The following is a 14,567-nucleotide window of genomic DNA, read 5'->3' on the forward strand; positions in this document are numbered from 1 at the left end:
GCGGCTCAGCGGTGCTCTGTTCCCAAGAGCTGCAGGCTGCTCGCCGGGAACAAGGGCTCTCCCGCTCCTGAAGGCAAACATTCTGGTCCGGTGGGAAACAGGACGAGTGCGGTCTAGCCCCTGCAGAGAGGCGCCAGGGAGGAGCCAGTGTCTCCCAGGGTTCACCCAGCATCCTGGCCCCAAGGGTCAATCTGGTGACTGTACATGAACAACTTCCCTGCCCGGGGGCACCAGCTGGAGTGCGCTCGGGGGGCGGGACGTGGGCCCCATGTAGGCAGGTGCTCCCCCGTGGGTGGCCTCAGCCATGCCCAGGGCCTGGAGTCAGGAGGGGGGGGTAGCAGTGGGCCCAGAGCCCCGAGTCCTGAGTCCCCACACTGAGTGCAGAAAGCACAGGAGGTCAGTCAGCCGGTTTGAGAGGTGAGGCAGCATGGGGGGGGGGGGTGCTGCCTCTACCTGAGGGGGCGGTGAAAACCAGTCTGCCTTGAGCTTCCTTGGCCACCGTGGTGGCAGGGGCCCAGGACTCTGGGGTGGCTCACGGTGGCATGCTGGGGGGCACACGGGGCACATCCCTGACCCGGAGAAGGCAGTGGGCCCGGCCAGGCCCTGGGAGCACGCGAGACCATCATTCCCCTCCACGGCGTGGGACACCGTCAGCCCCCTACTCCTTGTGGGCAGCACCGAGCTCCCCTGGGCTCCCCCGTTTCCGGGCAGGGCGAGTTGCACCTGCCTCTCAGGGATGAGGCGGTGAGGTGTGTGAACCAGCGCCCACTTTGTAGTTCCCTCTGAGCTGACACCGTGACCTCGGGTGAGGCCCGTCACCTCCCCCACCCTCAGCCGCCTCGTCGTGAACGCGGTGAGGATGCGAACTCGCTGCCGTAGGGAAGAGCACCTCGCGTCTCAGTCTAGCACGCACCGACCACTGCCTGACCTCTGACCTGCCCCCTCCAGGGACAGGTGAGCAGAGAAGGAGCTGAGGGGCTGGGGCGGGGGCAGAGGTGAAGAGAGGAGGGGCGGGAGTGTCACGGGCCGTATTTCCTCCCTCCGAAACAGAGGTGCTGCTAACCCCTGGCATCTGGGACGCGACCTCATTTGGACACAAGGTCTTCGTAGATGTGCCCGGGTGAGATGAGGACACGGGGTGGGGGACTGATCCAACAGCACTGGCATCTGTAAGAGGGAGCAGTGTGGACACAGGGACAGACGTGTGGAGGAAAGACAGGGAGGAGGCAGGCATCAGAGGCCCACGGCCACAAGCCGAGGACTGTGGGGCCACCAGGAGCTGGAAGAGGCGGGAAGGACCGTCCCCCGGGCCCCAGCCGCCACCTTCCTTGTGGGCTCCTGGCCCCCAGCACTCTGAGAACTGGTCTCTGCTGCCCCGAGTCATCTGCCTGTGTGCTCTGGGACGCCCGCCCTGGGGAGCCGGCACAGGACGGGACTGGGCGCCATCAGGGGGCCCGGCTCACCATCTGTGTGATCTCCTCCAGCGTGACCTGGTTGTCACCCGGGTCGTCCTGGGTCAGAGTCCTAGGGGGCGAGACAGCACGGTGAGCCCCGTGCGGCCCCTACCCCCCTCACCTTTAGGGCGCCCCACCCCATCGCCACGGGGTGAGCGCCCCGTAGACCCCCCACTTTACCCCTCCCCCCACCTCTGCTCTGTGGTTCCTGTGCCGTGAGCCCACCATGCCACAACCTCCCCGATGGCCTGTCCTCCTGGACTCCGTTGTCTGACCCTCCCGGGCTCCGTCAGCCCCAGGCCCCTGTGCTCTCAGCCCCCGGTGTCCTGGTGTTGGGAAGGCTGCGGGCCACCCCCGGCCAGGAGCCCGAGGGTGGGGTGGTATCTGATGTGTCCACCCCACAGCTCTGGCCCCGGCCCCGGCCCAGGGCGGGCCTGCAGCCAGGCTCTCGCGGAGAGCCGTGGAATGACAGGATGAACGTGGGGAAGGAGCTCCGGGCCCCGAGGACAGAGCGGGCAGGAGAGCTGCGGAGCCCTTCGGACGGAGGGACAGAGGCGGCCGGGGATGGCGGAGTGGGCATCGGGCCCTGGTGGGGAGCCAGGGTGGATCGAGTCAGGCCTAAGTGCTTTGTTCCCACCGTGACGGCATTGTGACCGCCGGGGGCAGAGGATGACGCCAGGGACCCGCGGGCCGTGGGCAGACAGACTCGGACCGACTGGATGTCCGCCCCACAGAAGGCATTTTACGTAAACTTCTAGCCCGGGAGGCCATCGCACAGAGAACGTGTGGCCTGTGCACGTGCCATTCCCAGCAGGGCCGGTCATCTCGCCGCACCCGAGGCGGAGGGGGCTCTGGTCGGCGGGCTCAGGGGCCCAGCGCACTCCCACGCAGAAGAGAGACCAAGAGCCTGGGGGCCGACTGCGCGGGTGTGGGTGACACGGGTGCAGGTGTGGTGTAGGTGCGGATGCGGGTGCAGGGGCTGCTGAGGGTGAGAGAAGCCTGAAAGACGCTGTGGGACTTCAAACCCCGGGAAGCGACGGCACGGCCCCAGGCAAGCAAGGTGGATGGTGTGGGAGGAGGAGGGCAGGAGACTCCGGCCTCAGGCAAGTGGCTGCAAGTGGGGATCAGAGACCGAGGCCTCAGGCAGACAAGGCAGGAAGTGGGGAGGAGGAACCTGACCCTGAGCCCTGAGCCCTGGCCCCCGGGCAGGGCTGGGGGTGGACCAGGTCAGCTAGACGAGCAGCATGACACCCACCGGTGACCTGCAGAAGTGATAGCGTGACCTCACCCCTGCCTCACCACAGCCCCCGGAGTGCGTGCTGCTCACCCATTTTACAGGAAGGAAAGGAGGCCGAGGGAGGGGTCCGTCCGAGGCCACAGCGAGTCACCGGCTTCGCCGGCTCAGACAGGCTGCCTGACTCCCGACTGCCCAGCAGGAGAGGCCGGCGGTTGGGGGGGGGGGGGGGGGGCGTGAGGGCAAAATTCTGTTTGACCTTGACTAAGACTTCACAGCCCTGTGCCCCCAGGGGCTGCCGTAAAAGGGAGCTCAGACCAGACAGGACTTGGCAGGTGTGGATGCAGAGCAGCCTGGCTCCTGCCACAAGGGGATCCCGGGCCTGGCGGGAGAGGGGGGCAAGGACACACGGACCCCGGGTGGCCTGGATGCAGAAGCCGGGTGCCTCCCCCCCTGGCAGCCCAAGGATGCTCCCCTGCACACCGGACGGAGGCCACCGCGCCCGGGAAGGGCCCCGCCCAGCCCCCCACCCCCCGCCGGCCGCGTGCAGGCGGTGCTCGGCCGGGGCCGCGACCGCCCTACCTGATGATGTTGGCCGCGGCCTTCCTCTCCTGGGTCAGGAGCTCGGGGTCGTGCATGACCTCCTCCAGGAAGCTGATCACCTTGCCTCTGAGCTCATTGTTGGTCTCAAAGTCCTGTGGGGGGAGACGGGCCACGGCGCTGGCCACTGCTCTAGCGCTGCCCTGCCGTGGCCCCTGACCAGCCCGAGCTGTGTTTCTGCCCCGTCTCCCTTTTCCCTGGAGGCTGCACCCCGGGGCCGGGACCCTGGGGTGCAGACCGACTTGGTATCCCTGCTGCAGACAGAGGTGGGGCGACCCAGGTCCCCGTCCCCTGGTGTCCCTGCTGCCCTCCCCGCTGCTCGCAGAGGCCAGTGCCGGGGCCCCCCTCCCCCACCTGAGAGTGTTTGGAGACCCAGTGGCGGAGCACGTTCAGGACCCGGTTGGTGGCCGCTCTGCGGATCACAAACTCCTTGTCTCCGTTCCGCTGGTCGGGGGGAAACCCTGGTGGCAGGCGTGACGGAGGGTCAGAGGGGACGTGAGGACGAGACGCACACCTTGGCTCTCGTCTGGGTTCAACAGCCACGTGTGGCTAAGCCAGGCCGCTCTGTGGCTGGTGGGTGGACGGCGTGGGGGCAGGGGCAGGAAGACACCGAACAACCCGCCCGGGTTTGTGGCCAGTGAGACTGGAGCCCACGCAGTCTCAGTGGATACAGGGCACACGCCCACCTCTGCCCGGGCTGCCGGAAGCTCTGATCTCCCGGCCGGGCTCCACCTCTGCCACGGGACCAGTGCCGTGAGGGTGGGGGGCGGGTTCCCACGGGCATTGGCTTTACTGGGTCCAAGTCTCCCAGGGGGCGGGGCCAGATGGGCGGAGCCAGGGCCCTCCGAGCCGGGAGCCAGGAGGGTCGGCACCAGCCAAGGCCCCGGGGCGGCGAGCTGCGCACAGGCAAAGGGGGACAGCTCCCGGGGCCGTGGTGGCCACTGCTGCCCCAGAGCCGCCCCCACGCACCTGCGCTGGCCAGGGACATCCTGCGGTACTTGTCCTTGCTTGGGGCACCCTCGTTGGCTCCCGCCGTTGCTATGGCAAAGGCAGAGGCCGCGGACAGGGCACTGCGGCTGTTGTCCAGTTCCCGACACGAGGTCATGACCACCCCGTTGTTGTAGGAAAAGAGGGGGAACTCTGTGGAGGGAAGAAGGCCAGTCCTCAGCCTTTGCCGGTCCGGCTCTCGGCGGTTAGAAAACCAGGGTCCCCAGCCGGAGCAGCCTCGGGACGGGCGGGCTGCCTTCACGGCCCCCGAGCAGGTGCTGGTGGGGGTGCGGCTGCTGACATCCCCCAAGGAGAGGGCAGGCCACCCTCAGGGCCGGCTTGGGGCGGGAAAGGCCCCGCCAGCTGCCCGGCCCTCCTCTCTGCTGCTCTGTCACCTCTTAGGCTCAGCAGGGCCCAGGCCGCTGGAGGACTGTGTCGTGAGCGTTCTCACCCTCACAGGCTATTTGGGATGAACGCGTCACCCGTCCCAAGTCTGACGTCAGTCGTTCATACTGACGGGCTCACTGGTGGGGTGCGGCGAGCCCCGTGCTCTGAGTCCTTGCCCTGCCAGCTGTGTGGCCTCGGTGAACTGCTTAACCTCTCTGGGTCTCAGTGATCTCCGGACAATAAGGCCATTAGTCCCTACTTCAAACAGCGGTCAAGGGTAGAGAAGAGAACGCGTCCAAGTCTGTGGTTTTAGGTGAGATGCTATGTGTGTGCCAGCGAAACTTGGCACTCAGGTTTTAGCCACGACAGCAGCAACCGTGACTCTGGAAACTCCTCCAGGTCTCTGGACGGCACCCCGTCTTCGGGATAGAGCACGGAGTTCCTGCCCTGCGGGGCACATGCTTTATCTCGAAAACTCAAAGCTTATTTCTGAGATGTGCGCTCTGGCGAACCTGCTGGGGCCGTGGCGTCCACAACCCGGTGGTTCCGAGACTCGAGGGAGGCCCGGACGGTTGGGGTGCTCGGGGCTCAGGCTCACCCCATTGCAGGGCTGGAGGCGGGAGGGGAGGCGAGGCGGGAGTGCCCCGTGGGCAGTGCCTCATGGGGACGAGAGGCCCTCGGGATCGTGAGTCCTTGAGGCTCGGGCGGGGGCGGTCACACCTGCGGGGACTCTGCTCCCTCGTCCGGTAACTGGGCACGACCTCGCTGCACGAGGCTGCCCGACCGCGACAGGACCCGGTCCGCGGCTCGGCCGACACCCGAACCCGGGTCCCCCGCGAACGCACCGGTGCCGGCCCCTCCTGCCCGCCCGTGTCAGGGTGACCGTGCAGACGGGGAGGAGCAGCCCGTGTCCCCGCCCTGCAGTGGCCCCGGGGGCTGCGACACGGCGGCCGGCACTCGGGTCGTGTGTCTCGTGGAGAGGAGGCCCGCTCGCTGTGCCCGGCGTGACCTGCCGTCCCCTCCCCGCCTGGGCCGCTCGTCCCCCGGAAGCCGTCCGTGGCTCCGGAATGCTCAACTGTACCTGAGGGATTTTTGCTTTTGACCGACTTTGGCGTCGTTGGGGATTTGGTCGGCGACGCCTCCGTGTCCCCGTCCTCACTCTGGTCCTCGTCGTTATCTGACTCTTCCCTCACGGAGACTTCTGAGCCTGGGGAGAGGGGGGACGAGGCCGCGTTTCTCCCACAGTCGTCCACCATCAGCTTCGGGCCTCCAGGCACCAAAGCGGAGCTGCGCAGGTCTGCATTTACCCGCCGAGGACCTTTCCTTACGCCAGCGGGGTCGCGGGTCTCCACCGTGGCCTTCCGAGTGGGCTTCTCAGAGCCTGACACCCACGCCCGGGGGCCTCACGACGGTGCCGGTGCTGACCCAGAGGTCAGGGTGGGCCCGGAGGGTCGCCCCGTTAACATGCTCCAGGGGGATGCCCCGTGGCTGGTCACGGACCACGCCGAGCATCGAGGTGCCATGTCCCAGCCTTGTGCGCGTGCGTGTGTGTGCATGTGCGTGAGCACACGTGTGTGCGTGTGAAGCATCTTGGGGACGCCATCCGCCCTGCGTTGCCCAGAAAGCCCTGCTTGGCCCCTGTCGTCCCACGCCTTTGGTCACTATCAAAGCGTCCCGGTTTGGTGCAAAGTTCGTCTCCCAAGACTCAGGGCGCTCCAGGGTTACACACTTTGGGGAAAAGGGATGAAGTGTATTAAAGTCCAGCTGAGGAACAGCCATCGCGGTAAGTACCCTCGCCTCTCTGGTCCTCGGTCTCCCCAGCGGCAGTGAGCGAGACCTTGGAGGGGAGGGGAGGCCCTGGAGACACCGAGTCAGCTACAGACCCTAAGAAAACGTCCACACACACACACACACACACACACACACACACTTTAGTACACACTTAGGTTCTGGGGCCCCTCCGTCACTGGTCAGGAATGAGATCACCTTTCAGGACTGTTTTATGTTAAGTTTCCAAATGCGAGAGGCCTGAACTCACTGAGGGTTGATGTCAGATGGTCACCCTGTCCTCTGCCCCCACAGGATGGCATCTGGGGCTTTCCAGCGGGCTGTCCCTCGGTTACAGACCTTCGGACGCACCCATCAGCCATTTACTGTACGTATCACGGTAAATGTCACTTGGTGACCGAGCCTTCCGGGAGCTTCCCTCCCCAGCTGTGTCCCTGCCGGGGCCGCTCCCTGCCTCCCCCTTCTTGATGCACAGGAGAGGAATCCGGACCCCCCTCAGCGTCTTTCTCAAAGGCCCCTTCCTCGGGGCCTAGGGACCGGCCAGCCCAGGGGTGTGCGCGTGCATGCCTGTTTTATGTTAAATTTCCAAATGTGACAGGCACAAACGTGCTCACCAAGACAGCGCTGGGGGCGCTGAGCTGAACCGGACCAGCCACCCAAACAGATGCCTTCCAGAATGGTCCGGAGGGCTCTAAGAGGAAGGGGCTGCCAGCCTGTGCCCCTGGTCTCTGTGCTGCCCCCACACCCCGCGTCCCAGCTGTGCTGGGCTCAGGCTGTTCCTGAGCACACAATGCTTTTCCTCGCTTAGTGCTGTCCACTGCATCCCCTTGCCTAGACCGTGCCCCCTCCTCCCGGTCAAAGTCTAGACATCGTGGGCCTTCCAGAAAGCCTTCTCTGACTCTCCAGACGGCGTCCCCAGCCCACTCCCTGTGCCCCTCGAATATCTCTCCAGCACAACACATCAGGTGCACACATCTCCGCGTGGGGTCCTGTTCCTCAGCTCGCTGTGGACCCCAGGGGACGGGAGCCGGGTCCGGTGACTCCTTCCTTACTGGGCCCTGACGGAAGCCTGAGATCCGGGACCCGCCCGCAGACAGACAGACGCAGGATGAAGCCACGCCCTGGGGGTCTCTGCCTGCCTGTCTGCTGGCTTCCTCCTGCCCAGACTCTGCCGGCCTCCAGTATCTGGCCGGGACCCCCAAGTCCCTCCTGCCCTGGGGGAGCCCGCACGTCCACTCACTCTGCTTGCTGAGAGCCGAGGGCTCTTCGGGCTTCTCAGCGGCCGTGTCGCCTTCATCCGGAATCTTGTTGGCGAAGCCGCTGGACACGTAGAGCTTGCTGGTGTCCAGCGAGGCCTTGCTGAAGGGCGACACGGCCGAGTACAGGCTGCTGTAGCCATTGGGGTTGCAGCTGAGGGCGGCCAGGTCCAGGGCCTTGCCACCCGTGATGATGGGGATGTTCAGGGACAGCTTCCGCCGGCGGCCGGGCGACGACGTCTTGGCGATGGACAGGGGGGGGAGGCGAGGAGAACTTGCGCGTGGCACGCGGGGACTTGGGGGGGTCGCCGTACAGAAGCTTGCTGTTCTGGCCGCTGGCAAACAAGAGCTCCAGGGACCTGGGTGGGCGGGGGACGGAAGCAGACGGTCAGAGTGGGCCTGGCTGCCTTCCTAGGTCTGGGGTCTCCCGGCCTCCGGGGCGCCCGGCACCTCTCTTCTGGGGACACTCCTCCCAGAACCACCTGCGAGGTGCTGAAATGGCGGGACACACCCTGGGACGTCACGATTTCAAGGGAGGAGAAGGGAGGGACAGATAGACGCTGCCGGCAGGGGACAGTGTCGTCTCGGGGATGATAAGTCGCTGGTACAACTCCCGGTGCTGGTTCGACGGAGGGACGGGCCTGACGCACATTCCTGACTTGTGTTTGCAGGATTTAAGCCCCCGGGAGCACCCACGCCAGGATCACCAGGAGCGGAATCGAGGGTGCCAGACCCTGCGGCCTTGGGACGCCACTCAGCTCTGGCCTGAGCTCTGGTGGCTCCCAACAACTTTGCCCCGATTCGGTGCTCAAGTCTGCCCCAGGAGAGCCCCAGCCCGTGAACGTGTGTGTGCCCTCTGCCTAAAACTTCTCAGTATTTTTGTGGGGGGCACACAGCGTTGGGACACACCCTTGCTGTTCTCGCTCCTTGTTCTGAGGAAAACCCTTCCTCTTCCCACTCCTTGGCCGTGTGTGTCCTTTGGCTGAGGCCCCCAGAGGCGAAGCCAGTTTCGGGGAGACCCCCTCGGGACCCCTGACACCCGGGCCAATCCCCTGAGCAGGTGCACTTGCATGGACACGGGCCAAGGGGCGGTGTGACGAAACGGGCCGTGGACAGATATGCGCGTGTGCAAGTGTCCCGTCTCGCGGTCTGGGCAGGGGTGTGCACTTCCATGGCACGGTGGGTCTACGGGCGCCCCTCGCGCCTTCCCGCCGGTCACCAGCAGGGTCTGAGGCGAGGCGCTGTCCACCAGGGCCTGGTGACCCCTCGTGCTCCGACCTCACCCTCACACGGGTCCTGAGGGGGTTAGGGATGGAGAGGCTGAGGCTCAGAGACAGGATGAGGCTCCAAACCCCGTGTGCTCTGTGCCCCACCAGGGCGTTCGGCCAGCCTTGGGGCAAACCCGGGGCAGGACGTGGAAAGCGGGTCTCCCAGCAATCCTGGTCGCGCCTCTACGCCTCAGGGCCAGGCTGGAAGCAGGTGACACACGCGTGGAACGTATCTGCTCTGTGCTCTGCACAGGACAGACCTCCGGGCCCCCAGGAACGACCTCCTCAGCTCGTGGACGAGTCCCAGCCTGGACAGGGTGGCTTGTCCGGCTTTCCCGGGGCCCCTGGAAGCTGACTGCTGGGGTTCCGGAAGTTCAGAGTGGAGAGGCGAGCCCAGCCCTGAGGGCAGGGGCAGGTGGTCAGTGAGGAGGGTGAGGGCAGCACGGGCACTGGGGCCGCGGGTGCTCTCTGGGAGGTCGGCTGCCCTGGCGGCAGACGTGTGGGGTGGCGGGGGGATGGGTAGGGCCTCCAGGCCTCACAGCCCCTCCTCACGTCCTGGGCTCTCATTTGGGACCGGCTGGGCCTCCCGGTGGACCTTCCCGGTGGGGGGAAGTTGGTGGGACACAGCATCTCCCCAGAGTTGAGGCTCTGGCCCCAAGTGTCACCCAGGGGGTGAGGGGCATTCAGAGGGACCTGCTGGTCCCTCCCATTTCCTGACGGGTCCCCCTGAACCAGTGAGGTCCCTCAGGGGCCCGGGTCCGGTCCCTGAACTTGGTCTACGGCAGGGCAGGCCCATCACTCTGCCTCGGTTTCCCTGTGTTGCGTGAAGACTGCTAACTACCTTCCCCACGCACCCCCTTCTGGGCCGCAGGCACACTGGGGTCACCCCCGGCCGCGCCCTGCCCAGTACTGCCCCGGACCGGTAACCGTTTGGCGACATGGGAGTGGAGGTTTCCGTTCAGCTAAGAGGCCGGGTGTCCAGCAGCAGGACCGGTCTGCCCGTCAGCGAAGCCCCGTGACCGCGGTTCCGAGGCCGGCTCTTCCGGCAAGGGCTGACCCTGTGACCCAGGCTGTGCCTGCCCTCAGGGTCCTCCCCCGGCAGGGACCCGGGGCTCACGGTGCCAGCGGGAAGACCAGGACAGGGCAGAGGAGGGAAAGGCAGGCCCCCTGCCTGCTACACAGACTCACACAGACATGGTCACAGGCATCCCTGAGAAGCCCAGGGCCCTGGGTTCGGGCCCCCACTCAGCCCTGCGCTTCTAGGGGCTCTGGGGTGAGTCTCCCAGCCTCTCTGGGTACCGGCGGGCTGAGCTGGGGGCGGGAGGGTGGCCTGCCTTCCACGTGCTGTGCCAGCCCAAGTGTGCCCCCTCCCTCCAGAGCAGGTCCTGGCAGGGACGGGCCGGGAGTCTCTGCCTGTCCGCCTCCTTCCACTGCCCTGACCCTCGTTATTCTTCCCGTTCCCTTTCTTTCTCAAACGGGAAGGTGGGGAACACCGGCTTTTCCAGAGAGGCGGCCCTGTGCTTCCAGGAGGGCAGTGCAGAGGTGTGGGCAGGGAGCAGAGAGCAACGTGTGCCCTTGAGTCTCCCCAGGGCGGGGGAGAGACAGCTGGGGCCTGGGGGGGGGGCCGGTCAGCCCCCCAGTTTGGGGGAGAGACAGCTGGGGGGGGCCGGTCAGCCCCCCAGTTCGGGGGAGAGACAGCTGGGGCCTGCGGGGGCACTGGTCAGCCCCCCAGGGCGGGGGAGAGACAGCTGGGGCCTGCGGGGGCACTGGTCAGCCCCCCAGGGCGGGGGAGAGACAGCTGGGGGGGCCGGTCAGCCCCCCAGTTCGGGGGAGAGACAGCTGGGGGGCCGGTCAGCCCCCCCGTTCGGGGGAGAGACAGCTGGGGGGGCGGTCAGCCCCCCCAGTTCGGGGGAGAGACAGCTGGGGGGGCCGGTCAGCCCCCCAGTTCGGGGGAGAGACAGCTGGGGGGGCGGTCAGCCCCCCAGGGTGGGGGAGAGACAGCTGGGGGGGCGGTCAGCCCCCCCAGTTCGGGGGAGAGACAGCTGGGGGGGGCCGGTCAGCCCCCAGTTCGGGGGAGAGACAGCTGGGGGGGCGGTCAGCCCCCCCAGTTCGGGGGAGAGACAGCTGGGGGGGGCGGTCAGCCCCCAGTTCGGGGGAGAGACAGCTGGGGGGAGCAGTCAGCCCCCCAGGGCGAGGGAGAGACAGCCCCCCGGCCCCGGGAGGTGCCCACGCGCACCCAACAGGTCACGTCTGCGGTCCCCCCGACGTCCCCGGGGGCGGCCTACGCACCTGGCGGGGATAGCGCTGATGGGCTTTCTGTAGATGGTGATGAGCTTGTCCAGGACCACGACGGCCGTGGTGAAGACGCGGTAGGAGTGCAGGAAGGTGTTGAGGAAGTCGATGCTCAGGAAGCGCAGGTCCGTCAGCCTCTCGAGCAGCCGGCCCACGCTGGCGTAGCGGATCTGCAGCACTTTGCAGGAGTTCATGGTTTTGCTGAAGCGGATGTCCACGTCATCGCAGTACAGGGAGGCGTCCGACCTGCGGGGCGAGGGAGGACCGCGGGGAGACGGGGTCTGAGCTCGGGAGCCCACCCGGCACCGTCTCCCCAACGTGCAACGGCCGAGGGCGGGCGGACGGACGGGGCGCCGAAGGACCGCGGGCCTCCTGTGCGGAGGACGACCCCCCGCAAGATGCCGCCTCCTCCGGACGGCATCCCACATGCCCGACGTCAGGAAAACTCCCAGACGCACTGGACGCCCCGTGGCCACTTACAAAGCACGTGTCGCTGAGCTCACAAGATAAAAGGGAAATCTGTTCACACAGAAACCTGTCCACCAGCGTTCACGGCTCCGCTCTTCAAACCGCCCCGGAGGGGAAACAACACGCGGTCTGCCAGCCGGTGACGGAACAAGCCAGTGGAGTCTGTCCGCACGGAGCATCCCTCGGCTGCGAGAAGGAGTGGCGTCCTGACAGGTGCTCCCGCGCGGCGGGGTCTGGACAGGCCGAGTGCACGAATCCAGAAACAAAGTCCGCGTATCGTAGGGCTTCGTTTATGGGAAGTGTGCCAGAAGGCCACGTCCAGACACGGAGCACAGGTTGCTGGCCGCCAGGGGTGGGGGTGGCAGAGACCGGAGCGGCCCTCAGCACGCATGGGGTTTGCTGAGGGGTGACGGGCACATTCTGCGATGAGGCGGTACCGAAGCTCGCGCAAGTTAGTGAGTGCACTAAAACCCGCTAAACTGCAGGGCGGAAATGCTGACTTGCGTGTTACGTGAATTACATCTCAGTAAAAACCAAATAAGCGCAAAAAAGCTAGAAGGGGGATTCCCAGAGGTCAACACTGGAGAGAAATCTGGAAACCAGTTGATGGCTTATGTGCCTTTGGGGCATCGGCTGCTCGTAGATACCGGGCGTCTTGGGTTTCTGTAGGGAAGGGAGCCGGAGTGAGACCCCCACGAGGGCTGAGACCCTGGAAGGTGGCCTCGAAAAATCTACCCAAAAGCTATCGAAGGGTGGTTCCCCGTTTTAACCCAGGCTCTGGGGGAGGGGAGCTCAGCACCCCCGAGAACACACTACTTGCTCTCCAAGGGGCTCCGGAACGCAAGCAAGTGCCACCGCTGTGGTCTGGGGACCCCAGACAGGGGATACAGAGCTGTCACAGGCTGTGGTTCTCCACCAGGCCCTACGAGATCTTCACAGATACATCCCTCCAGAAAATGAACTCACAAATCAAAATCAGGGGCCATACGGCCCCCAATGAGCCCCCGTGAGCCAGAGTCCACACACGTAAACAAACCACTGATTATGTCCCCAAGAGTCTGATTTTTTTCTGTCTGAAAATCCTGCTTCTTTTCCTACCAGTGATCTCTCCCGGCAGCAGGCACGGCCGCTCTCTCCCCCCTTGGCTCCTGAGAGCCACGAAGGATGAAGCCTGAACCCCAGCCTGGGGGCTTCGTAGCAGCTCTGTCTCTCAGGGCAGGTCACAGCCTCCCTGACTTCCGGCCCGGCTGCCTATTAAAGTATCAAGGTCAGTCCCTAGCCAGCAGCAGATGGCTGGACTTCAGGTACTTCCCTAAAAGTAAGACCCGCAGGGCTGGGCAGGTGTCCTGGACCAGACCTTCGGGAGTCCTGCACCCCTGGCTGAAGTGATTTCTGCTTGGCAGGGAATCTGAGTTGAAGCAATTCCACTCTTCTTCTGGGACCTTCCGCATTGGATCTGGAGGCAGCACGGCTCAGTCCTCGGGCAGGTGTCAGGTGCAGCCGACCAGGCCGTGGGGGCCTGAGGGCAGGGACCTGAGGTTGGGGTGGCGGGGGCCCGAGGCCAGCGGCCTCTCCCGGGGCGGTGGGAGCCAGCAGCGCCCTTGGGTGCCGAGGCCACAGGAAGGCGCTCTCTCGCTCTTCCAGTGCATTTCCATCACGACCGCCCCGGGGCAGCAGTGGTTTCCACTTCTGGACACCGCGAATCTCTGTACCCACACTTTCCTTTCTGTCAAGGCCGCGAGACGCCTGGGATCAGGTGTACTGCTCGCTCCAGCAAGGACACAGGAAGTGCATTTACCGCCGGGCCTCCTAGGTTTCCTTCCTCACGTTTTGTTTGCCCTAAGTCCTTCCGCACTGGTGACCGTATCTTATCTGGTCGCTCTTATACACGGGGAGCAGGCTGCCTAAGTGGCCTGTGTTCTGGTGGGATATGATCAGAAGGGTACCTAAACGAGCAAATTCATACGTGACGTTGCTAAAAGGATAAGCCTGGGAATCTTATCGAAATGGGCTTCCGCGAAAAAAAAAATCTGAAGAAATACGAATGCAGCTCATAAAGGTTGTCACGGCCAGAACACGTCACACAACAGGGGAGGACACGAGGCTTGGAATCAAATGACACCTGTCAGCCCTGTTTCCTGTGTGGCATCAGACCAGGTACTCAGTCTCCAGGCCTCAGTCTTGTCATCTGTAAAATGGAAATATGAAGATTCACCTCACAGTGCTTTTGCAAATATTTAATGAAGTCCGTGCCTCGTGGGCCCAGAATGCTGTGCGGTGCCCAGCTCATTCGGGAGGTGATCGAGCGTTGCCACGGATGTCACGGGCACTCCTGGGGGCCTTTCTGTCAGGGGTGCAGACGCTGTCCTTTAAGGGCCTTCTTTGGAAATGCCCCTGGGGTTGGAAATATCCACGGGTAAGCAAACCACCTTTATTGAGTGGAGACTGCTTCTCAGGATAAGAAAACATGGGAAACCCACAGAGCCTGGAAAGGCAACGTGGTTTGGAGACCTTCCTGAAGACGCATGAAGGGGACCCTCCAAGGAAACTTTGCCGAAAGGCAGACGCTTTATAAAATCTTGGGTGGGGTTTCGCCACGACTCAGGAAAATGCATGATAATCCAAGATGAGAAAGATTTCCTGGAAGCAAGAGAGAAGACTGCTGAGTCCAAGGAGAGAGCAGACTGGGTGCTCGAAAATCAGCCAAGCGAGGCGCCCGGTCTCTCCCGGCTCAGACCGCTGCTAAGGGCTAAAGCGGCGAGAGAGGGTGTCAGGCACACGAGTGGACAGAGAGGCACCCGGCTCGGAAGGAGGGAAGACGCGGACAGGAGAC

At 64.8% G+C, this 14,567-nt stretch overlaps 1 protein-coding gene across 1 annotated transcript in view; it reads right to left on the reverse strand.

The window, feature by feature from the left end:
- RASGRF1 (Ras protein specific guanine nucleotide releasing factor 1) overlaps positions 1-14,567 on the reverse strand; it is a 99,977-nt gene that overhangs the window by 17,429 nt on the left and 67,981 nt on the right. Inside the window, 8 exon segments of the mRNA XM_053888597.1 lie at positions 1,464-1,524; positions 3,271-3,383; positions 3,643-3,749; positions 4,258-4,428; positions 5,744-5,869; positions 7,691-7,967; positions 7,969-8,065; positions 11,264-11,512. Of these exon segments, the coding sequence (XP_053744572.1) occupies positions 1,464-1,524; positions 3,271-3,383; positions 3,643-3,749; positions 4,258-4,428; positions 5,744-5,869; positions 7,691-7,967; positions 7,969-8,065; positions 11,264-11,512 (1,201 nt within the window).

This window comes from Panthera pardus, unplaced genomic scaffold, assembly GCF_024362965.1.
Source record: "Panthera pardus isolate Hobbes unplaced genomic scaffold, ASM2436296v1 HiC_scaffold_23, whole genome shotgun sequence".
Classification (NCBI taxonomy): domain Eukaryota; kingdom Metazoa; phylum Chordata; class Mammalia; order Carnivora; family Felidae; genus Panthera; species Panthera pardus.